Source organism: Dipodomys spectabilis, unplaced genomic scaffold (assembly GCF_019054845.1).
Source record: "Dipodomys spectabilis isolate Male_0828 unplaced genomic scaffold, ASM1905484v1 ptg000042l, whole genome shotgun sequence".
Taxonomy (NCBI): Eukaryota; Metazoa; Chordata; class Mammalia; order Rodentia; family Heteromyidae; genus Dipodomys; species Dipodomys spectabilis.
In genome coordinates this window covers 17,136,743-17,161,382 of record NW_024870719.1, presented here as the reverse complement: position 1 = coordinate 17,161,382, position 24,640 = coordinate 17,136,743, and the positions used below count along the sequence as shown (strand labels likewise).

General features: G+C 43.6%; 1 protein-coding gene across 1 annotated transcript in view; it reads left to right on the top strand.

Annotated features, from left to right (window-relative positions):
- The first annotated feature begins 1,300 nt into the window (after nt 1-1,300).
- Fermt2 (FERM domain containing kindlin 2) overlaps nt 1,301-24,640 on the top strand; it is a 71,737-nt gene continuing 48,397 nt past the window's right edge. The window contains exons 1-2 of the mRNA XM_042677831.1: nt 1,301-1,458; nt 1,813-1,978. Of these exons, the coding sequence (XP_042533765.1) occupies nt 1,822-1,978 (157 nt within the window). The 5' untranslated portion in view covers nt 1,301-1,458; nt 1,813-1,821. The remainder of the gene's footprint in view (nt 1,459-1,812; nt 1,979-24,640) is intronic.

The following is a 24,640-nucleotide window of genomic DNA, read 5'->3' as shown; positions in this document are numbered from 1 at the left end:
TTTGCCCAGTTGGGACAGTTGGAGGAGACCAAGCGACTTAGAAAACAGGCATCTTTTGCGCTATCTGTTAGGGAGTCCTTCCTGCCCTGGATATTCTGGAGTCGTGCATTTGCTAGCAAGGCAGTCTGCCTGGGTTGCTGCTTGTGAGTAGTCCCGTCTACACAGCAGCGCAGCAGGCACTGTGCAGAAGCCAAGGAACCGGGCTGATCTCCATCCCCGGTCAGTCCGTCACAGGTAAAGTTCTTCCCTTCTCCCCTGGGCCTGCAGGCACGGGGCGAGTGGAATCCCTTCCGAGCGCGGCGGTGGCGGGGTCCACGAGGTCCCTTCATCTACAATTGGGGTTCCCAGTGGCCGGAGGAGGAGGGGCTGCACACAGGCGCGCAACGGGCACGTCCAGGCAGGAGGACGCGACTGCGAGCCAAGCCACCGCAGCCAGGGCTTCTCCCTCGGAGGAAGACGTGGGAAGCCGCCCGGGAGTCGCCTCGGGTGGGGGCTTCCGTCCTCGGTGCCGGGCTTCGCTGGCAGCGCGGTTGGGGCGCTTCCCCTCCCTCGGGGGGATTCTCATTCCTCCGTGGGGGTGCTCAGGGAGCTTGCGTGGACTTTGGGGAGTTCGTGCACCCTCCCAAATCCTCTCTCCAGCTCCTGGGGGCGGGACGGCGCCCCTCACCACCGGGACACTTCTGGATCCGCTCCAGGGGTGGGAAGGGGGCGGGAAGACCGTGTCCCCCCCTCCCTACCCTCCCATCGTCCGGGCCCTGGGAATTTCCTGTGGCCTTTTCTCACGGACAAGCCCCCTTCTCTCCCGTCCACCCAACTGTGGGGAGCGAGGGGACGCACCGTTCCTTGGTGGGGGGGCCGTACCCAGCCCGCACCCCGCGCTCCGCTAACCTGCGGCGCGCCCCGCCGGCCAGCCGCGTCCCCGGAGAGGCCGCCCGCGCTCCCCGCGCTCCCCCTCCCCAGATCCCGCCGCCCAGAGCCCGGATGTTGGATTCCATCCCTGCGCCGGGTCCTTCTCTTCCATAAAAGGGCAGCGCGCTCCTCCGCGGCTGAGATTGCCGCCGCGGCCTCCGGCGCCCACCGGCCCCGCCCCTCCTCCCCCCCCCTCCGACCCCTCCCCGCCCCGCGGCTCCGCCCCGCCGCGCTGCCCCCCTCCTCCAGGCCCGCGGAGCGCGGGGCGGCTCTGAGGGCCGAGGGGGGGGAGGAGGAGGAGGAGGAGGAGGGCAGTGGGGGGGGGGGAGCGGACGCGCCCAGCCCGGGTGGACCGGGACGGAGGGGCGGGGAGAGAGGGGTGGAGCGCGGGGAGCCAGGCGAGGGGCTGCGACGACGGGACTCCATTAGCCACTCGAGCCGGGCTGGGACGGTGCGCCTCGCCGGCTGTGGAGCAGGACGCGGTCGCCGTCGCCTTCGCGCCCGCCTGTTGCCGCGCGCGCCCCGTATCCCGAGCGCTCGGAGCGCACGGTGAGTCACCCGGGCTCGGCTGAGGTCCGGCCGGAGGGGCGGGGAGCCGCGGGCGCCAGGCTGCGGCCGGCTGGAGAAGCCGCCGAGGTCCGCTAGGCGCGGGCTGTGTAGCACAGGCGACGCCGGGGCCGCAGAGGGCCGCGCGGGCCGGGGCCGGGGCCGGGTCTAGGGCTGGGACTGGGACCGGGACCGGGACCGGGACCCGGACCCGGGCGCGCCCGCCAGCCCGCTGGTCGGTCCTCGCTCCCTCGGCGTTGGCACGGGTCCTCCGCCCTCTCCCGGCCCACGCCGCGAGCTCGGGGGGGATTGGTCTTCCTTTGACGCTGACGAGAGCCATTTCCTCCGCGCTCGCAGGAAGGAGCCATGGCCCTGGACGGGATAAGGATGCCAGATGGCTGCTACGCGGACGGGACGTGGGAACTGAGTGTGCACGTGACGGACCTGAACCGCGACGTCACCCTCCGGGTGACCGGGGAGGTGCACATCGGAGGGGTGATGCTTAAGTTGGTGGAAAAACTCGGTGAGTAGCACGCTCCCCGCGTCCGCGCACCGACTCCCGCAGCGCGGGGAGGGGGGAGGGGACGGGGGCCTGAGGCCGTCGGCGGGGTGGGGGGGGGGGGACGGGGTGGGCGCCGCGGATCCGCGCCTCGCGTCCCCAACTCTGGAGGGAAAAAAAAAAGGGAAATCTGGCAATGTTTAAGCCGGGAGACCTGTCCCCCTTGGCATCTGTTCGGTTCCATTCTTCAGGGTTTCCCTAAGTGCAGCCTGCCCGTTAGGGAGGCGGGCGGACTCCTGAGCTCTTCTTCGCGGCGGATCCTGCCGTTGGAAGCCGGGTGGGGTGGGGTGGGGTGGGTCGGGGGAGACGGTGTGTCGCGATCGGGCGCTCCGCGTCCCCTCGGCGCGCCCCCCGGTGTGGGTGAGGCTTGGTGTGGAGGGCAGTGCGCCATCGAACTGGAAAATGTGCCACTCACGGGTTTGGAGTGTCTGCTTGTACGTGACGGGGCGGCATTCAGAAATACAAAACACGTCCCGGCCTCCACGCCTACCCGGGGTGGGGCACTGTGGGGCCAACTGGGTCTCCGTGGTGCGTTCTGGAAGTCAGCTATTTCGAGCATTCCGTTTTATACTAATACCAAGCCAGAGAACGAACGCTGTGCTACAAGGCGACTCGAACTAATTCGGGCTGCCTTCGGACCCGGTGTTAACTGGTAGAATAGCTTACAGTCTTAAGAACATTCCCCCCCCCCCCCTCCCACACACACACATTTTGTGATGAATGGAAGTATTTTCACCAGGAAGGATCCACCAAATAGATGAATCTGGAGGTCATTACTCAGGGGGACTTCTTTCTTGGGGTTCTAAAGCTTTCTGTGTATAATGTAGTTGTGGTAAGCTAGTATGTATGGGATTGTCTTTCTTGGGCTGTTTTTGTTGTCTGTTTTCTTTGAAACAGCACTTAACTCTTTAAGCCAATTAGGAAAAGTAGAGAAGTTAGTTATCAGGGAATGTATTTGTTACTAAGAGTATTGTTTGAAATAGCAATCTGATAAGGCTTGCAGAATTCATTTAAGTGGACCTTCTTTGTGATCCTAAAGGGAATTTTTAATTATTGAAGGACTAAAGGAAAACTCCTTGCAGGGTAGTCTCCTCCCTAGGGCTGCCCCTTGTTAGGCTTCAGGGAGAGTCCTCCCTCCCCCCCTTTTGAAAATTACATTTTGCTGGATTAACAAATTAACTGTCAGTTAACAGTTTTATCTATGGACGCGCTGGCATGAGATTATTTAATGATGAAAATATCAAATGCAATTTGCATTTCCTGTTTTCAATGGGAACAAGCGTTTGTATCAGTTTGCCTTATATGTGATAAAGGGACTTTATAAAAATATTTGTCTTTAGGAAGATTTTTTTTAATATGGCTGAAAAGGAGCTGCTGAAGGTGACTGAGACAAGTTGTAATTCTCAAAAGCCAGGCTTTAATGAATAAATAATGCTTTCTATATTTATATTGTTGTATTGATTATAACTGCTGGTTATGAAATCGGTCAAAAATAAACATGTAGAGGATAAAGTATTTTCAGTAAGAGCTAATATGAATTTTAAGTAATTTTAATTTGTTATTGTAATTGTAATCTTTTAATGCTAATGAATTTTCAGTTGTAATGCAGTGTAAAGGAGCCTAATGCTAGGAAATAGGGTGCATATGAACCTTTTCATCTGAATCCTTTCTTTTTTTGGGGGGAAGGTCTGTCGTGGGGTCTGAACTCTGGGCCTGGGGACTGCCCCTCAGCTCTTCAGCTCAAGGCTAGTGCTCTACCACTTGAGCCTCAGGGCCACTTCTGGCTTTTTCTGCTTATGTGGTGCTGAGGAATTGAACCTAGGGCCTCATGCATGCAAGGCAAGCGCTCTACCACTGAGCCACCTTCCCAGCTCCTGAATCCTTTCTTTTTTTTTTTTTTTGGGTCCGGTCGTGGGTCCTGAACTCTGGGCCTGGGCACTATCCCTCAGCTCTTCAGCTCAAGGCTAGCACTTTACCACTTGAGCCACAGTGCCACTTCCGGCTTTTTTTTTTTTTTGCTTATGTGGTGCTGAGGAATCGAACCCAGGGCCTCCGGCATGCAAGGCAAGTGCTCTACCACTGAGCCACCTTCTCAGCCCCTGAATCCTTTCTTGAAATGAATAACTAATCTCACTTGTTTTAAGCTCCAAATAAAAAGTGCTTGTCAGCATAATTCTGACTTTCCTGTTTGAAAAAGTAGGGCCTCATTTTTATTTATTTATTTTTTTGGCTGCAGATTTTTTAGAATTAGGTATTTTGAGTAAGTTATTTTGTTACTTACTGGCAAGTAGATGGAGAAGTTGACCAGGGCAGCATTTAATGTGCACAAGACCAGGCTTTGTCAAATTAGGAAAGAATTTTTGTAATTTTTCAGGTTTGCCTTCTGAAGCTCTGACCTATGTCACTGACGGTATTGAAGGGCAAACTGGATGACTGCTTGTCAGCAGTGGCTAGCTGAGATCAAAGCAGGTTGCAGAATCCAGATAAGAGGTGGAGATGGTGGTAGGGTTGTAATGGCGCACAGCCTGGCATTCCTGGATTGCAGAGCAGTGATGGGTAATTAACAGAACCTGGCTGCTATGGCCAAGGAGCAGTTAATGACAGAAAGTATGCAGCAGCCTCCACTTACAAGTTCAGAATTCCAAATACCTGTCTGATACGCCTCTCAATGTCATTGGATCCTGAATGAATACTGAGGCATTATGTTTTCAGGCTGTCTTTCCATGTAATGTTCAAGGCAGCAATTCATTTTCTGGACTTCAAAGATTCCAGAATGGCCCCTTTCAACTTTACATTAAGATGTGTGCACATGTGAAGTTCTGGGAAAAGGCTACCCAACTTTTTTTTTGGTCGGTTGTGGGGCTTGGACTCTGGGCTTGGGCGCTCTTCAGCTCAAGGCGAGTGCTCTACCTCTTGAGCCACAGCGCTATTTCCAGTTTTCTAGTGGTTTATTGGAGATAAGAGTCTCACGGACTTTCCTGCCCTGCCCCAGCTGGCTTTGAACCGTGATCCTCAGATCTCAGCCTCTTGTGTAGCTAGGATTTCAGGTGTGAGCCACTGGGGCTGGGTGAAATGGGGATATTTTAATTAAGTGAAACAAAAACATAAATAATAATTTTTGCACTTTATAAAGCATTTCAGAAAGGTCACCAAGATATTATTCTTAGATTTATGACTTTATTTTATTTTCTGTGCTATTGGGGCTTGAACTTGGTCTGGGTACAGTGCTGTCCCTTAGCACACACTCTACCACTAAGCCATATTCCCAGCCTCTGTCCCTTAGCTTTTTTGCTCAAAGCTGGCACTCCACCACCCGAACCACAGCTTTACTTTCAGCTTTTTGGTGGCTCACTGGAGATAAGTGTCTTATGGACTCGCCTGCTGAGCTGGCTTTAAACCTTGATATTCCAACTCAACTTCCTAAATAGCTAGGATTATAGGCACCTGACAACTTTGACTTTAATTCAGAAATTTGAAAGTTCTCTTTTTAATTCTTAATGTAAAACACATTTGTCATTCCGCATTAGTACTGAAGAAAAAAAAAATGGGGATGAGAATGTGACCCTAGTGTAGAGCACTTGCCCTCAGCTCAAGCTGCAGTAACACCAGAAAAAAAGGATTTAAGCTAGTACTAATGCTTAGCCAGATGTAGTAGCTCACAGCTGTAATTCTAGCTACTTGAAAGATAGGGATATGGAGAAACCTCATCTCAATAACTCAATAAGTAGATAATGGGGATGCATCTATGGTCCCACCTGTACTGGGTACCACAGGTTGAAGGACCTTCATCTGAGGTTGGCCTGGAGAAAAAAGCAAGACTATCTGGAGAAAACCCTAAAAGGAAGAAAGGGCTGGATGTTTGACTCAAGTGGCACCTTGAGATCAAACAAAACATTAAAAAAACAAAACAAAAATCTTTAGTACTAGAAGAAAGGGATAAAGAAAAATAAAATAATGTATTCATGAATGAATGGTCTTTGTTTTGGTGTTTTCTGTTTGTTTGTTTTTCCAGTCCTGGGGCTTGAACTCAGGGCCTGGGTACTGTCCTTGAGCTTCTTTTTGCTCAAGGCTAGCACTCTACCATTCAAGCCACAGTACCACTTCTGGCTTTTTCTGTTTATGTGGTCCTGAGGAATTGAACCCAGGGCTTCATGCATGCTAGACAAGCACTCTACCACTAAGCTACCTTCCCAGCCCAGCTTTGGGTTATTATATTCTGATGTCACAAACTAGGTTGACAATCCCATTAATGATCTCCTTCATGTATATACTTCATTCTGAAAATGAAAAGTGTTTTTATTTACTATTTAAAAGTCCAGATTGTAAACCTTGAATAGTATTTTTATGTGAGAAAAAAATTTAAAAGTCATGTATTAGAATATAAAAACAAGACAAAAAGGAATAAAATTGTAATTGTTAAAAAAAAAACAAAAAACCTTGTAAGGAAGCCCCTTTCCTTTGAAGATGGCTGGGAAGTGATGAGAAAGAAGTTGTACTTTGGAATTAAAGCATACGACGGCACAGAGGGCCCTAAATACCTAGATGCTTAGCTGTTTGTGTTTTTACAGTGCTTGGAATAGATCCTAGAGCATCTGCGTGGTAGGTGAATGCTCTGCCCTTTGCTCCCCTAGCTTGAGATGCTTACTCACGGACTTGTTTACTGAGTTTTAATATCACCTTATAACATTTGCTTTTTTAAAGACCAATTTCTTCCTCTCTACAAAATTCCTTTTAGATGGAGAGTAAAGAATTGATAGTAATGTAGTGCTCACTGAATGGAAGTCTCCAGCTACCAGCTCCATGAGCTTGGAGGGAGAATTGCCTATGTGACTTAATTTCTTCTAGCTGGTTCTGTGAGAGTAAGGAACCATGACATCGGGTTAAGTCAGGTCCCACGATACAGATGCAGAAATGTAATTTGAAGGACTCAGGATGACTAAAGAAAGGGTATATGGAATTAACTAATTTGTGAATAGGGCCTTTAGTTTTGAAGTATATCATGTCATAATAACAAAGTACATTTATGCCAGAATTGCATGTTGAGATCCAGTTAGATTGTGAAGTTAGCATACATGACACTAAAAAACCTCATAGGTCTTAATAAAATTACCATTAAAAATCCTGTTTACTCAGGAGGCTGAGATCTGAGAGTCACAGTTCAAAACCAGCCCAGGCAGGAAAGTTCTTGAGATACTTACCTCCAGTTAGCCAGCAAAAAGCCAGAAGTGGAGCTGTGGCTCAAATAGTAAAGTGCTAGCTTTGAGCAGAAAAGCTCAGGGATATCACCCAAGCTCTGAGGTCAGGCCCCAGGGCTGGCATGAGCATAGCATACCTGCATGTACACAGACACACACACACACACACACACACACACACACACACACACACACACACACACACACACACACACACACACACACACACACACACACACACATTCCTTAAAAATAAGCCTGGCAGAGATGGTGGCCGCACACCTATAATTCTACTCAGGAGACTGAAATCTGATGATTCCTGTCTGAAGCCAGCCAGGGCAGAAAAATCCAGACTTCTAACCTGCAAAATGCCAGAACTGGAGACTGTGGCTTGTTAGAGCATCAGTTGTGAATAAGAAAGAGCTCAAGGCCCTGAGTTCAAGACTCAGTACTGGCTGGCACACACACACACACACACACACACACACACACACACACACACACACAAAATTCCCTAAAGAGATTGCCAAGTATTAATTTATTGCATCTCCAAAAATACGTTTCTTCAGTGAACACCAGGTAAAGAAGTTAGACGGCATTAGGAGCATTGTTACACAAAAAATGCTGTAAACACTGGGATCAGAGCTGGCAAGATACATACGGGAAGAGAGATGGGCGTAACTGTGGACAGTTACTTTCCCATAGTCATACTTTGCTCCCTGGTGAGGATGCATGCACTTAGTGGGACCACGTCCATGCTGTTATAATACTGTTTTTCTCTTGAGGGCTTATGGTTGATATCATAGAAGTTAAATATCTACATAATGCAAACTCATTGCCTTTGTGGTAAAATATATTTAAAGAAATTTTTGCTGGATGCCATTGGCTCACACCTGTAATCCTAGCTATTCAGGAGGGCTGAGATCTGAGAATTGCTGTTTGAAGCCAGCCTGGGCAGGAAAGACAGCCAGACTTTTACCTCCAGTAAATTACTCAAAAATACCAGAAGTGGCACTGTTGCTCAAGTGGGAGCACTATCCTTGAGCAAAAAAAAAAAAAAAAAAAATCAGGAACAGTGCCAGGGCCCAGAGTTCATGCTCCAACACTGGCAGAGAGAGAGAGAGGGAGAGAGATTTTTTTTTTTGTTACAGGAGGCAACAGTGGGAGGATCATGGTTGGAGGCCAGCCTGAAAGTGGCAAGTTAAAAGGATCAGGTTTCCAAGCCATTCTGGGCAAAAAAAAAAAAAAAAAAGCAAAGACTTTACATCCGTAAAATAACTAAAGCAAAAAGTGCTGGCACTTAACAAGGCCCTGAATTCTAAACCCCAGTACCACCACCAAAAAAGGTTTTGAAGAATGTTGGAGTTGGGGGTGGAAGGATCAATAAACATATTAAAGTGAATCAAGTCTTAAGTCTGATAACAAATTCACTCAGTGTTACACAGTTTGTAAATGAGCCACAGGAACTGAATAGAGCCACAGGAACTGAATAGAGGACAGTCCTTAAACTTTATTGTAATCTTACAGCACCTTCCAAAGTGTGGAATATGTAGTACATTGTATGGCATTTGCTGCCTTTAAATTTTTTTCCTGCTATGTTTTTGTGCCTAGTTTTTATAAAGTCTTGCTTCATTCTAGAATATGGTTTCATTCTAAAAAGTGCTATTTCATAACTAGAATTGACTTATTTATAGGGATACAGTACTAAAAAAGAATATATCAGGTTTTATTCAGTTACTTAGAAAATACCTTGTTGGTAATGTCTAAAAGCTTTTGAAGAAAATTGAGAGAAAACACTTCAAATTTAACTTCTATATCCAGCACTTCAATTATTAAAATTTGAAACTAGGTTCAAAAGGTAATTCAATGAATACTGTATAAATTTCATCTGGACCATGTGTTAGTATTTTGGCATTTGTTTTCTCACCTTTTGGAGCCATTGGAGTAAGTTGTTAGCATTGTGATCTTTTATCCCTGAATGCTGGCCCTATCACTTACTGAGCTGTATTATCCTTGGACAACTAGTCCTACATGCTGTATAAGCTCGGACTGTGAAATGGGGTTCCTGGTAGATTTTGGTGAGAATTAAATGAGACAATATATAATGAAGATGCTTTATAGACATTTTTAGTGCTAGGTAAACAAGAGTGGTTATTTTTTAAGTAGATTGAAAGTCTCTGAGAATATTGAATTGACGAGAGAGGAGGAAAAGCTGGTTAAAAGGTAATCTGGAATGTTTTTATAAATTTTGGCTTTATTAGTGGGAAGTTGTATTCCTCAGAGTTTAGTTCGGGAATTTTCTTTTCCCACCCCCTAAACAACAGGAAAAATAGTTGCCATTCTACTCTTCTTGGACTTTTGAAACAAACACCTGTGTCAGTAATGTAACAAAGAACTATTTTACTGCTCTTTTCCTGAGATTTCTGAAATGCAGTAGACCAATAAGTAGAAAGTAGTATTTCAAGGACTTGGAAATTTTTAGCCATGATAGTTCAGCAGTAAATTAATTCTCTACTTAATACATTTAATAAGAGCATTTTTTGTTTTTATTTTTTTACTCATTTGCAACAAAGGAATGATACAAAATAGTTTTCTTGGTATGTGCAAACATTGGTCTTTTAAATACTGTAAAAAAAAAAAAAAGGTAAGGTATGAGAGGCTTTTTTGGTGTGTCCTTTGGTTGTTGATATTGTTTTAGAGATGCTGAAGATCAAACTCAGGTTCTAGAAATGTTAGGCAAGCACTCTACCACTGAGCCACAGGCTCAGCATTGTCTGTAGTGTTCTCATTTAAATAGTTTCTTCATTTCCTTTAAAAAGGATATACCTGACCAAGAAATATTTTGAAAAATAAGGCAATTTTTTGTTTTTAAGAGATGTGACACTGCAATTTGATTCATGGTACAAATTTATCTCTGCTGTAATTTTTTTCTGAAATATATACAGTATGTTCATTAAAATTAGCTTATGCTGTAATTACATTGTACATGAGGCATCATTCTTAATAAATTATTTGCAGCATGATAGTATATTTTTTTATTAAAATTTTTTCCTCATGCCAGTCCTGGAGCTTGAACTCAGAGCTTAAGCACTGTCCCTGAGCTATTTTTGATCAAGGCTAATGCTCTACCACTTGAGCCACATTTCCACTTTCATCTTTTTTGTGGTTAATTAGAGATAAGAGTCTTACAGACTTTTCTGCCCAGACTGGCTTTGAACCATGATCCTCAGATCTGTAGTTAGGATTACAGGCGTGAGCCACTAGCACCAGGCTTGAACTTTTTTTTTTTGTCGGTTATGGGGCCTGGGCACTGTCTCTCAGCTCTTCAGCTCAAGGCTAGCACTCTACCACTTGAGCCACAGTGCCATTTCCAACTTTTTCTGCGTATATGGTGCTGAGGAATTGAACCCAGGGCCTCATGCATGCAAGGCAAGCACTCTACCACTGAGCCACCTTTCCAGTCCCAGGCTTGAACTTTTATTTCTCTTGGATAACAAAAATATCTAGTTAGGACCCAAAATATGTGCTTAAAATGATAAGAAACTGCCAAGCTGTCAGCACATTTTGAATTCCATTTGGTATAGTGTGAGAATTTCTAGTTTGCTGGGTTCAATCTCCAGCACAAAAATAATAACTTGTTGGTCCCAGTCCTCCCCAATCCTCAGAATTGTCAGGTTTTGTTGTTTCACTTTCAGCCATTTAAATAAGGATATGGAGGAGCTCTTCAGGTACTCACTTACCTTGTGTACCGTCTTTTGGATGTTTTAGTTTGTATTGTGGATACATGTCAGTTTTTGGTTTTGCAAACATTTTCTAACAGTCTACAACTTTTCCCTTCCTCCCATCCCCTCCCCTTTTCTCCCTCTCTTCCTTTATTTCTCACAGATACATGTATTCATGCCACATAGTAATGGCATTTTCGCAAGTGTAGAGCAATGCTCCATGTTCCATCTAGCATAGTTCGCTGGAATTTACAAGCAGACTGATTCTGTTTAATGAGCAAGTACAGGATCAGAACCTTTCATACCTTTGCCTTTATCTGTACTCCTGATTTTATAAATGATGACTTCATTAACCTTATTGCTACTCAAATTTCTGGTGAAATGGGTTACCAGAAGGCTTCATAGAGACACAAGACAATTTTAATAATGCATCTTGATAGGACTAGAACCTCAGTCAGCTATATCTTCAAGGGGCAGAAGTTTGTATGTGTGTACACGTGCGTGTGCATGTACACTAGTCCTAGGGGTTGAATTCAGGGCCTGGGCACTTCCCTGAGGTTTTTTGCTCAAAGCTAGTGCTCTACCCCTTGAACCTCAGCTCTGTTTCTGGCTTTTTGATGATTTATTGAAGCGTATCATAGTCTTCCTGCCCAGGCTGGCTTTGAACCACAGTTCTCAGATCTCAGCCTCCTTAGATAGCTAGGATTACAGGTATGAGCAACTGGTGGCCAGCAAATGCCCTTCATTTTGATGACATTCAGTTTATCAGGTATTTTTTGTTTTTGTTATTATTTGTTTGTTTTGCTGGTTCTGGTGCTTGAACTCAGGGCCTAGGTGCTGTCTCTGAGCCTCATTGTGTTCAAGGCTGGGGTTCTATCATTTGAGCCACAACATCACTTCCAGCTTTTTCTGAGTAGTTCATTGGATATAAGAATCTCAGAGACCTTTTTTTGCCCAGGCTGGCTTCAAACCGAAATCCTCAGACCGAAGCTCCTGAGTAGCCAGGATTACAGGTGTTAAGCCCGTGACTGATCCTAAGATCTCAGTCTCCCAAGTAGGTAGAATTAGAGATTTCAACCTCCTGAATAGCCAGGATTACAGGCCCACCTACTCAGGAGGCTGAGATCTGAGAGTTCAACCCCAGCCCAGGCAGGAAAGATGGTGAGACTCTTTTTTTTGTTTTTTTTTTTTTTTGGGTCCGGTCGTGGGGCCTGAACTCTGGGCCTGGGCACTGTCCCTCAGCTCTTCAGCTCAAGGCTAGCGCTCTACCACTTGAGCCACAGCGCCACTTCCGACTTTTTTCTTTTTGCTTATGTGGTGCTGGGGAATCGAACCCAGGGCCTCTGGCATGCAAGGCAAGCGCTCTACCACTGAGCCACCTTCCCAGCCCTGATGGTGAGACTCTTATCTCCAATTACCCACCAGAAAACCAGAAGTGGCACTGTGGCTCATGTGTAGAGCACTAACATTGAGCTGAAGTGCTAAGGGACAATACCCAGAGTTCAAACCCCACGACAACTGACCCCCCTCCCCCAAATTGTCATATATGAAACACCTAAAGGTCTAAACGATTTTGTTCTATACATTTTATAAATGAGTGATTATGTATTTGAAAGGAAACAATTACATCAATTTAAATACATTATACCAAGTGAAAATATTATTTTAATTTTTAACAATTATTTTTATTTTAGAATAGTCTTGTTTGTTGATTCCATTGGAAACTAGTTTCATTCATAAAAATGGACCTACAGTGAAGTTTTTCAAGCATAGAATGATCTCTTGGTTTAATTCTATAGAAGAAATAAGGTAAATTTAGTTCCAGATCTTGGCCATGTACTATGTAGGTAGAAGAGTTAGGAGGATGGGGTCAGAGGAGGAGAGGGGTTATTCAGAATTTGTCCCCTGCCCTTTGTAAAGTGTACTATCTTAGTAGCTTTTGAAAATTGCTCTTCGAATATAGTATCTCTGTAGATTAGAAGATATTAAAACAATAAAACACCTAAATATATTTAAGTGTATCTGGAGAGATACCATTACGGATAAAATTCAGTAATGAAAGTGTGATCTGCTTTGTGTGCTGAGAATATTATATTTATTCATGTTGGCTTGCCAAGATTTATATATAGTTTTTGGAATATTTTAAATTTAGATTAAAATGATATCTTTTTTTTTTTTTTTTTTTTGGGTTGGTCGTGAGGCCTGAACTCTGGGCCTGGGCACTCTCCCTCAGTTCTTTAGCTCGAGGTGATTGCTCTACCACTTGAGCCACAGCGCCATTTCCGGCTTTTTCTGCTTTAAGTGGTGCTCATGCATGGTGGGCCTCATGCATGCAAGGCAAGCACTCTACCACTGAGCCACCTTCCCAGCCCAGTCTTTTAATTTTTATACCTTACTGTAACTTCTAAATGCATCAAGTTTTTAAAAATCCATTATAATTTTACAGCATCAATGTAAGAATATTTTTTTTTTTTGGGGGGGGTCTGGTCGTGGGGCCTGAACTCTGGGCCTGGGCGCTATCCCTCAGCTCTTCAGCTCAAGGTTAGCACTCTACCACTTGAGCCACAGCGCCACTTCCGGCTTTTTCTTTTTGCTTATGTGGTGCTGAGGAATCGAACCCAAGGCCTCATGCATGCAAGGCAAGCGCTCTACCACTGAGCCACCTTCCCAGCCCCCAGAATATTTTTCTTAAATGAAACATGCAGAGCTGGACACTAATGGCTCATGTTAATCCTAGCTACTCAGGAGGCTGAGATCTGAGGATCATGATTCAGAAAAGCCCCGGGAGGAAAGTCTGTCCCTTAGAGTCCATGCTGCACACAAGAACATTCCACTTCAGCAGAATCCATTACTGTCTGCAGAAAATATTTTCATTTAATTATTTAAAAAGAGACTTTCTCTAATTAACCACAAAAAAGCAGAAGTGGACTTGTGGTTCAAGTGGTAGTGTGCACAAAAGCTGAGGGACAGTGCCCAGGCCCCAAGTTCAAGCCTCAAGATAAGTGAGTGTGTTTGTGCGCACTCACGCACACACAATTCTAAATAAAGCAACAATAAAACATCATTATTGATTATTGATTATATTATTGATTATAGATGAAGTTGTATGTTGGGTGTTTCCAGTTCAGGATTCCTTAATACAGTTCTTAGATGCAGATAAAAGAATTCTTAACTACCAAAATTAAACTTGAAAAAAAGCACATGATACATCAATTTAAAAAATGTTTTGAGGAAGTAGGGCTTTGGTTCACACGGTAGACTGCTAGCCTTGAGCACAAAGAGGCTAAGGGACCACCCCCAGGTCTGAGTTCAAGCCCTATAACCAACAAAAACAACAAAAAAAGTGTTTTTTTGTTTGTTTGTTTGTTTGTTTTTGTCTCTGGGCCTGGGGGCTGTCCCTTACCTTTTCAGCTCAAGGTGAGCGCTCTACCACTGAGCCACAGTGCTACTTCCAGTTTTCTGGTGGTTTACTAGAGATAAGAGTGTCACAGATTTTTCTGCCCTGCTGGCTTTGAACGAGATCCTCAGCTCTCCACCTCCTGAGTAGCTAGGATTACAGGCGTGAACCAGGACTCCTGGCTCAAAAACAGTTTTGAAGCCATGTACTGGCGCCACACACACACACACACACACACACACACACACACACACACACACACACACACACACACACACACACACACACACACACACACACACACACACACACACACACACACACACCTTTGAACGAGATCCTCAGCTCTCCACCTCCTGAGTAGCTAGGATTACAGGCGTGAACCAGGACTCCTGGCTCAAAAACAGTTTTGAAGCCATGTACTGGCGCCACACACACACACACACACACACACACACACACACACACACACACACACACACACACACACACACACACACACACACACACACACACACACACACACACACACACACACACACACACACACACACACACACACACCTTCCCCCACCCCCTGCCCCTGCAGGATAGTAATGGATTCTGCTGAGGTGGAGTGTTCTTGTGTGCAGCATGGGCTCTGAGGGGCAGTCTGCCTGTCAGAATCCTATACCAGTTCTCTCTGAGGGGCAGTCTGCCTGTCAGATTCCCTGCCTGTCAAAATCCTGTACCCTGTTCAACTATGTGTGTACTAGGTTCTGTGACCTGCCACCTGTCTGTACTTCTGGTTCCTCATCTATGAGATGGAGATAGGATTTTGTTTGTTAGTGCCCAGGAAGTGTTATAATATCTGTGATAGTAATGATTGTATTTGGGGCTATTTTGGTGGTTTATAAATCTTACACCAAGCGGTGGAAATAATAGTATTTTGTAAAAGATTGAAACTATATCTTTTTTTTCTTTTTTTTTGGGGGGGGGGGGGGAGGTCCGGTCGTGGGGCCTGAACTCCGGGCCTGGGCGCTGTCCCTCAGCTCGTCAGCTCAAGGCTAGCGCTCTATCACTTGAGCCACAGCACCACTTCCGGCTTTTTTCTTTTTGCTTATGTGGTGCTGAGGAATCGAACCCAGGGCCTCATGCATGCAAGGCCAGCACTCTACCACTGAGCCACCTTCCCAGCCCTGAAACTATATCTTTTATGAAGCTGAGGCCAATAATAGTAATTTAATTCTCTACAACAGTAGAATTGTATTTTAAATTCATTGTGCTACTGTTTACCAATATTCACAATATCATAAAGAACCAAATGCAAAGGTGTTTTAGGAGCAGTAGAGTTTATGCTTTAGCACATCTAAAATTGTAGCTAAACTGTGCCAAAATGAGCATTTCCATAAATTTAGCTAGATAGATGATTTCTTTAGAAGGTGAATTTAGTCTAAGACCTGGCCTCGTAAGTAATAACAGGTCCTTGGATAAATTATAGAACTTCTAATGTTTAATCTCACTTTGTTTATATAACTATTTAAGAGCTAATATATTAACTAAATGTAGATCAACAAAATTTTTAGTATTTAGTAGAATTAGTATAATAGTAATAAAATGTTACCCTTCAAATACTTTTTAAGCCTAAAACAAATTTCAGTTGTAACTTAAAATATTCTAATTGTAGTGCTTAATTAGAAACTCTTTAACTCTTGTCAATAAGGTGAATATTGGAAGATTTTCTTGTTTTTAATCAATTCTGTTTAATGGTTATGGAGTCTTTCAGTCCTTCTCTGAAGGTAGACTGCATGAGTTTGAAACAGTAGCTTTATTCCGTATGAGCTTTGTGATCTCATTAGAGGAGTCTAAGCAGCCCTGCCATTTAGTTGCCTTCTAAGTAATATACCTCACCTCGACGGTTGTAGTGAAAATTACATATGTAGTGGTGTAAAAAGCCCTTAGAATGTTCTTGTTTTTGCTTTTGTTTTTTGTGCAAGTATGGGGTCTGAACTTAGGACCTCACACTTTTGCTTAGCTCTTTTGTTCAAGATTGATGCTCTACTACTTGAGCTACACCTCCACTTTGGCTTTTTGCTGATTAATTGGAAATAAGAGTTTCATAGACTTTTCTGCCTAGGCTGACTTCAAACAACATTCCTCAGATATTCCTGAGCTACTCCTAGTAGGATTACCTGTGCCTGGTTTAGGACAATTGTTTGGTTTTTTTTTTTAACGCACTTAATTAGTAGTAGCCATAAATAACTCATGCTTACTTTGAGGAATTCCTCTTGGGCGCGGGACGTCTCACTAAGAAAGCATCTTACCTCATGAGTCTGGGGAATAAATACCTTAACCTAGAATGGCAGAGATGAGATGACCCATTCAGCTGCAAACATTTCTGCATGTATGAAATTCTGTACACGGATGGTGTCTATTTAGGTTGTGGGGATGGAGGTACGTGAATTTGACCTCATTGGCAGAGCAACAGCAAACATTTGTAGAAGGCCAAGTATTATTTTAGGTAATGCAGTCTAATTCCCATTTTCAACATGAACAGTTTTCTGGTAACCACAATGAAAATAGAAAATTGCTTTAAGTTGATAGTTCTGTTGAAAACTGCCAAATAGTTGACATTTGAGCACAGGAAGATGATGGAGATCTGAAAGTATGAGTAATGGACTGGTCTTATATAAAGAGGCCAGATGGAAAAGTTCGGAAGAAGAAAGGCACTCTGGGTTAGTTGGGGATTACAGTGTTTGTGATGTATTGGAGCTAGTTTGGAGAAGTAGAAGATAAACTTACTTTAAGTAAGTGCAAAGTGATAATCGTTAATGCCTACACTTGTTCTATCATGTATCTTCTTAGTATTTTTAAATAAGAAAACTTGGAGTGAACAAATTTAACTCATTTTTTACCTTCAGTCCACTTAAAATCTTATTTAAAAAAATTTTTTGAATAGTAATTACAGTAATGTGGTGAGTGTTCTGGTAATTGAGATCATGTTAGTACTGGAGTACTTGACCTGATATGTAGGAAAGACTTTCTGCAGGAAAGTTGCTTATAAGCTCAGACCTGAAGGTAATCAGTATTTGTTAGTGTTTTCTGAGAGAAGTTTAAAATGACACTTAATCTTTTGAATATAGCTATCCTTTAGAGACAAATCCAAATGGGTTGTGGTGGCTTACCCCTGTAATGCTAGCTACTTAGGAGGTGAGATTGGGAGGATTGCAGTTTGAGCCAGCCTGGGAAAACAGTTATCAGGGGTGTATCTTAAAAAAGAAAAAAAAAGCTGATCATGGTAACAGATGCCTGTCTTCCATCTGCATAAGAGGTGACAGTAGGAGGATCAAGTTTCAGGTTGTCTTGAGACCTTATCTCAAAAATAACTAAAGTGGGGGCTGGGAAGGTGGCTCAGTGGTAGAGCGCTTGCCTTGCATGCTTGAGGCCCTGGGTTCGATTCCCCAGCACCACATAAGCAAAAAGAAAAAAGCCGGAAGTGGCGCTGTGGCTCAGGTGGTAGAGCACTAGCCTTGAGCTGAAGAGCTGAGGGACAGCGCCCAGGCCCAGAGTTCAGGCCCACTACCGGACCCAAAAACAAAACAAAACAAAACAAAAAAAATAACTAAAGTGCTGGAGGTATGGCTCAAATGGTAGGGTACCATTTTAGCAAGTGCAAGGGTGCAAGTTCAAATCCCAGTACTACCAAAAAAAGAGAAGGAAGGGGAGGAAAGGTTCCCACCTTTCTAGATCTGGACTCTGACTTGTTGTCTCCCAGAAGCCCATCTGCTCATAACCCTCTCAATGAGGACTAGGATTTCACCATAGGAATTTGAGTGGATACAGACATTCAACCATAGCAGTTTCTAAAGGGTTTTCATAATTTGACATTGTCTACAGTGGTTAGCCATTGAAGCCTTACTGTAAAATCATGCTTTCCTTAGATTAATGGAAGCATTACTTTAACGGAAATTTGTTGGGAATTTGATATGTAAACTGTAGCTTCTGCTAATAGATTTAAAATGTTTCTTGAAATACAATAGAATTTTCTTTTTTGCCAGTCCTGAGGCTTGAACTCAGGGCATCGGCACTGTTCTTGAACTTCTTTTTTTTTTTTATTGTGGAAATACTGTACAGAGGGGTTACAATTACATGGGCAAGATCCTTGAACTTCTTTTGCTCAAGGCTAGCAATCTTCCACTTGAGCCACAGCACCACTTCTGGCTTTTTCTGTTTATGTGGTACTGAGGAATTGAACCTAGGACTTCACGCATGGTAGGCAAACACTCTACCACTAAGCCACATTCCCAACCTAGGACAGATTTTTAAATCAACGCTTTTTGCAGTCAGTAGGCACATTTCAGTTACCACTTAAATAACACCAGTTTTCTAACAACATGGCTCACATTTTAACTCCTCCCACTTTAATTGTGTAATGTTATCTTAGAGTCAGTCTGTGGTTGGTCACTGCATGCCATCTGTGATTATTTACTACATACTTGTCTGTGATTTGCCACTGCATATCTGGTACACAGTTTACATTCAGCAGAGTGTATGCTTGCCTTACCTCCTTATCTCCCAGTGACAAACTCATGTGGTATGTTATAAAAATGGATAATTAAAAGAGAACCATAAAGATAAAAGTGCAATAAAGTCAGCCAGGCATTGTTGGCTTGAGCCAGTGGCACACGCTTGTAATCCCTAACTACTCAGGAGGCTAAGATCTGAGGATTGCTGTTTGAAGCCGACTCCAGCAGAAAAGTCCCTACGAGACTCTTATCTCCAGTGAAGCACTCAAAAACCAGAAGTGATACTGTGGCTCAAATAGTAGAGTGCTAGCCTTGAGCAAAAGAACTCAGTGACAGTGACCAGGCCCTGAGTTCAAGCCCCATGATCAAAAAAAAAAAAAAAAAAGTACAATAAAGAAACATACTAGATGTAGTAATACGATGCAAATTATATGTAAATGGAGCCACAGAAGAAATAGTACATCCTTTGTTTGTGATACTGTAGATATGCATGCAATCAAAGAAATTTAGTAAAGATAAATTTACTGACATGAGGAGGGTGGTGTAGGAGGAAGATGTCCCAAAGGAATTGATACCAGGAAAAACCCCACTCATTAAAGGAGAGCAATCAAATATTTCAGACATTGGAAGTACTCAGAATAGACACTGATCCAAACTTAAAAAAAGAAAATATAAATTTTTTCCTGTGTCAAAGCACAAGAGATGCTTGTTCTACATGTTAATTTGCTAGGAAAAAGCAGGCACTGTTTGAATGTATTTATTTGTTTGATTGCATTGATGTTGATGAACTCAGTGTGTCTTGCTTTCCAGGCAGGTGCTTGAGCCGCAACTCCAGCCCTTTTTTAGTTTTAGCCCCTCACCCCTAGACAGGGCTCATTCTTAGACTGCTGTCATCCTGCCCTGTGTCTGGGATGACAGGTATTTACAATCAACCCCAATTTGTTTGTTTAGAGGTCTTAACTTTCTGGGTATGATGGTAACTTTGTACCTCAGTCTTCCCAATTTCTGCTTCCTGAGTAGCTGAAATTACAGGTGTGTGCCACCATGTCTGGCCTCTGGAAATCAGTTAGTCTTTTTGTCCTCAAATTCAACATATCCCTGATTCTTTTTTCTCTTTAAAACAACTTTATCTTGATTAATGGATGCATGAATGAATTTGGATTGAAATCCTAACTCATGTCATGCTAACTTTTGTTATCTTAGGCCAAATTCTAGAATTATGTTTCTTTCATTATAAACATTATAAAACAGGTATTATAAAAGTACTTATTCTTAGTGTGTCTTAGAAATTGAGTGAGTGAGTGCCAAGTGCTCAGGACTTATTAAATAAGTGGATTATAGTGTTGTGATTACTCAATTATCAGCTTGGCTATTTCCCTTCTAGTTGTCCTTCCCCAGGTGCACTAAATGTCATTGAGACTTAGGATTCTAACTGAGCCATTGTTCTTGTATTTGTTGTTTTCCCTGCAGCTGCTGCCTAAGGTCAGGCCGTGCTCCTCAGAATAGTAAAGTTCCTGCTGCCAGACACTCATACAGATTTTATTCCATTCTCATGAGTACTTTGTACAGCAGTCTCATGGAGAGGAGAGTCTCTGTGTCTATAAGATAGTTTCTCTTTCTCTCCCTCCCCCTCCCTCTCTCTGGTGGGGGAAGGGTTGAACTCAGAACCTTCTGCTTGCTCAGCTGCTACTCTACCATCTGAGCCATGTCTCCAGCTCTCATTTTGCTGGTCCCTTTGGAGATGAAGTATCTCAGACTTTTCTGCCAACACTGGTGTCAACCTCAGTTCTCCAGCTCTCAGCCTCCTGAGTAGCTACACTTATAGGCATGAGCCATCAGTACTTGGCTAGAATTCACATATCTTTTTTTTTTAATGCATATATATAATGTGTTCCAATCAAGCCCCCAACCACTCCTTGGCCCTCCTTCCCCCCTGCCCATTTTACTAACACAATTTCAAGAGGTTTCATTGTTCTATTTCCTTACTTACCAACTATTTATTTTGACAATATCCATCCTCTTTCGTCCTGGTTAGCCCAGCCCCCTCTCAGTAATTCTTCCCCACCACCAACAGAGCTTTTCCTTATATCTCTCAACTTCCTATTGATGAACACCTTTCATTGAGGTTCTTTATGCTGCTTGTATATATAGTCCAGTATATTTCAAAATCACTTGCTTTCTTTTTCCCTTTCCCTTTTTCAAAGTAGCCCCTTAATTAGATTCATATTGTTTGCCCATGTATATAATTAAGTATGCAGATACTGTCTCTCCCTTTCTCTCTCTCTCTCCCTTTCTCCCTTTCTCTCTCTCTCTCTCTCTCTCTCTCTCTCTCTCTCTCTCTCTCTCTCACACACACACACACACACACACACACACACACACACACACACACACACAAATGTACATCTTTCAGGGGGTAGCTTCCACAAATGAGAAAATATAAAATATTTTGTTGGGTTTTTTTTTAGCTTGTTTGGTCACATTCAATACATCTCCCAATTCTATCCATTTTCCTACTAATGAATGATGCATTTTATGATTGAGTAATATTCCAAGTATACACATACCATATCATTTTATTTTTTCTGGTCAGATGTGGCATTTGAACTCAGGGCCTGAGTACTGTCCCTGAACTTTTTGGCTCAAGGCTAGTACTCTTCAATTTTGAGCCACAGCTCCACTTCTAGTTTTCTAGTAGTTGGTTGGAGATAGGTGTCTCACTGGACATTTCTGCCTGGGCTGGCACACTGATTTCCATAGTGGATACACTGTCCCATCAACAGTGTTTAAGGGTTTCTCTCCTTGCCTCTATCCTGTATACTAGCCAGTGTTTATTGTTGTTTGTTTTCTTAATGACTGATGTTCTGCTGGGGTGATATGGAATCTTAAGTGTGGTTTTGATTTATGTTTCCTTTAGGACTAAGGATGCTGAGCATTTCTTCATGTATCTATTAACCATTTGTATTTCTTCTGTGAATTGTTGATTCAGTTGGCTTACTCATTTATGGTAGATTCTTTGTTCTTTTGTTTAATTTCTTGAGTTGTTTGTATAGTCTGGGTATTAATTTTATCTGTTGAACAGCTGAAGAAGATTTTCTCTCATTCCATGGCTTGTCTCTTGGTTCTGGTGACTGTTTCTTTTGCTTTTCAAAAACTCTTTAATTTCAGGTAGTCTCATTTGTCAATTCTTGCTCCCCTCCTCTGGGCAGCTGGTAGATTCCAATATCTTTTTTTTTTGTTTGTTTTGGGTCCGGTTGTGGGGTCTGAACTCTGGGCCTAGGCGCTGTCCCTCAGCTCTTCAGCTCAAGGATAGCGCTCTACCACTTGAGCCACAGCGCCACTTCCGGCTTTTTTCTTTTTGCTTATATGGTGCTGAGGAATCGAACCCAGAGCCGCAGGCTTGCAAGGCAAGCGCTCTACCACTGAGCCACCTTCCCAGCCCTCCAATGTCTTTTAAGACCTAGGTAAAATGTTGGCCCTTCCTCTCTCTGCCTTGTAACCGCACCGCAAGTGCTGCCTCCTCCACAGAAGCCAAAGGCAACAGTGCCAACAGACCATGGGCTGAAACCTTCAAAATCATGAACCAGAACAAACCTTCTGTCCTTACAACTTGATTGTACCAAGTTATTTTATTGCAATGATGGAAAGCTAACACAGGGTAAGAAAAACTTCTCTAAGCAAATGAAAGATGGAGACTGGGCACCAGTGGCTCACATCTATAATCCTAGCTACTCAGGATGCTGAGGTCTGAGAATCATGGTTCCAAACCAGTCTGGGTAGGAAAATCAGTGAGACTCTAATCTACAACTAAAGACCAAAAATGCCAGAAGTTGAGCTGTGGCTCAAGTGGTAGAGTGCTAGCCTTGAGCAAAGACGCTCAAGGACAGAGTGCAGGCCCTGAGTTCAAGCCGCAGGACTGGCAACATTAAAAACAAGAATATGAAAGATGGAGTGGAATAGGATGTACAAGGGCACTGAGGCAGAAAAGAACTTACTGAGGATCCAGGGTGTCTGGAGCAGAGGAACAGTAGCACAGAATGAACTTGGAGTTGACAGCCCTTGTCATGAGCCTCCATAGGCCATGATGAGGCATTTGGATTTGCTTTAAATGCACTTGGAAGCTGTTGAAAAGAATTTGGCCTTCACAGGAACTGGCATAAAAGTGCTGACCAAGTCACTCTGACTGTTGGGTAAAATGCTGTGGAAGCAAGGCAGTTCAGGAGGCTATTGCCGTGGTCAATACAGAGGCTGGCAGTGTGAGGATGCCAGTGGAATGGAACATGGTGGAAGAGGAATTGAGGCAGCTTATTGATAAAAGTGGGGGAAATCTATGACCTAGGTTCCTGAGCAACTGGGCTGCTGTTCTATGCTGTTTAATAGCAGTCAGGGTGGGGGAAATTGCATTAAGTTGTAGTTACCTATTTTTATTTACTTGTGGAATCCACTTTCCTTTTAAAGTCATCATAATGTTTTTGGTTGCTTCTGCTTTTTAAATAAAGGAATATTAAGTATGTATTGATATCAGAAATTTTTCTGTACCTATGGTTTAACTTGTGCCAGTAGAAATAAGCTATACTGTAAAATACTAGACAGCTTGTGTCCTTTAATGCAGTTTTGCATTGCCAGGCACCAGTGGCTCACACCTGTAATCCTAGCATCTCAGGAAGATAAGATATAAGGAACAAGGTTCAAAGCCAGCCTAGGCAGGGAAGTCCATGAGATTCTTATCTCTAAAAAGCTGGAAGTAGAGTTGTGGCTCAACTGGAAGAATGCTAGCCTTCAGGGGGAAAAAAAAAGTTCAGGAACAGTTCTCAGGCTTTGAGTTCAAGCCCCAAGACTGGGGGGGGGGGGGGGGGGGGAGAAGAACTCTTGCCTTGAGACACCCTTCTACTTCTCTCCCAGTGGTGGTGCAGTTAAATGTTTTTTGATTAGCAGTTGGCTCTTAAATTTACCTAGGCAGTTGCTTCTCGATTGGTGTATGATCACTTTTCTCAGGGTTTTTTGCTACTGGTGGATAGAATTGAATATAGTCTAGGGTATCCTGAGGAAAGCCACTTGTGGGACTTCTTGTGGAGATACCGTGTGATTGGAGCTTTATGGAATTATTCCGATGATTGTTAATGTTGGAGGAGTTTTCTCTTTTAAAAAGAAAAACCAAAAATATTCCTTGAATCTGCCATCTCCTTTCTGTCCATATGGTATCCATCCTTCTGTGCCTTATTATAGAAAAGCTGCCTGTATTCCTCTTTATACTTCCTCACTGTGCAGCCATTGTGTTTCAGGTAGGCATTGTTCCTAGTCTCACATTCATTTTGGCATTCTGTGTTACTATACTATACTATACTATACTATACTATACTATACTATACTATACTATACTATACTATGGTTTTCTTTTTCTGGGATTGGATTTTGATCTCGGGGCTCTGTTGGCTTGCTTTGCTGGCAGGAGCTCTACCATTTGAGCCATACCTGTGTCCCAGCTTTTCATTGGTTATTTTGGAGATGGAGTCCCAAGGACATTTCTGCTCCAGCTGGTCTGACTCCCATCTGACTAGCTAGGATTACAGGCATGATTCCCTGGAGTGTGGTCTTCAGTGATTATTTTGAAACACAAGTCACCCCTGCTTAAAGCCCAATTAGTCTAATGCTAATATTCTATAGTAGTAATTACTTTATAAGTAATGTTGATGGGGTTGGTGTAGTATGTGGAATCTTAAAAGAATGCCACCAAGGGGCTGGGAAGGTGGCTCAGTGGTAGAGCACTTGCCTTGCATGCCTGAGGCCCTAGGTTCAATTCCTCAGCA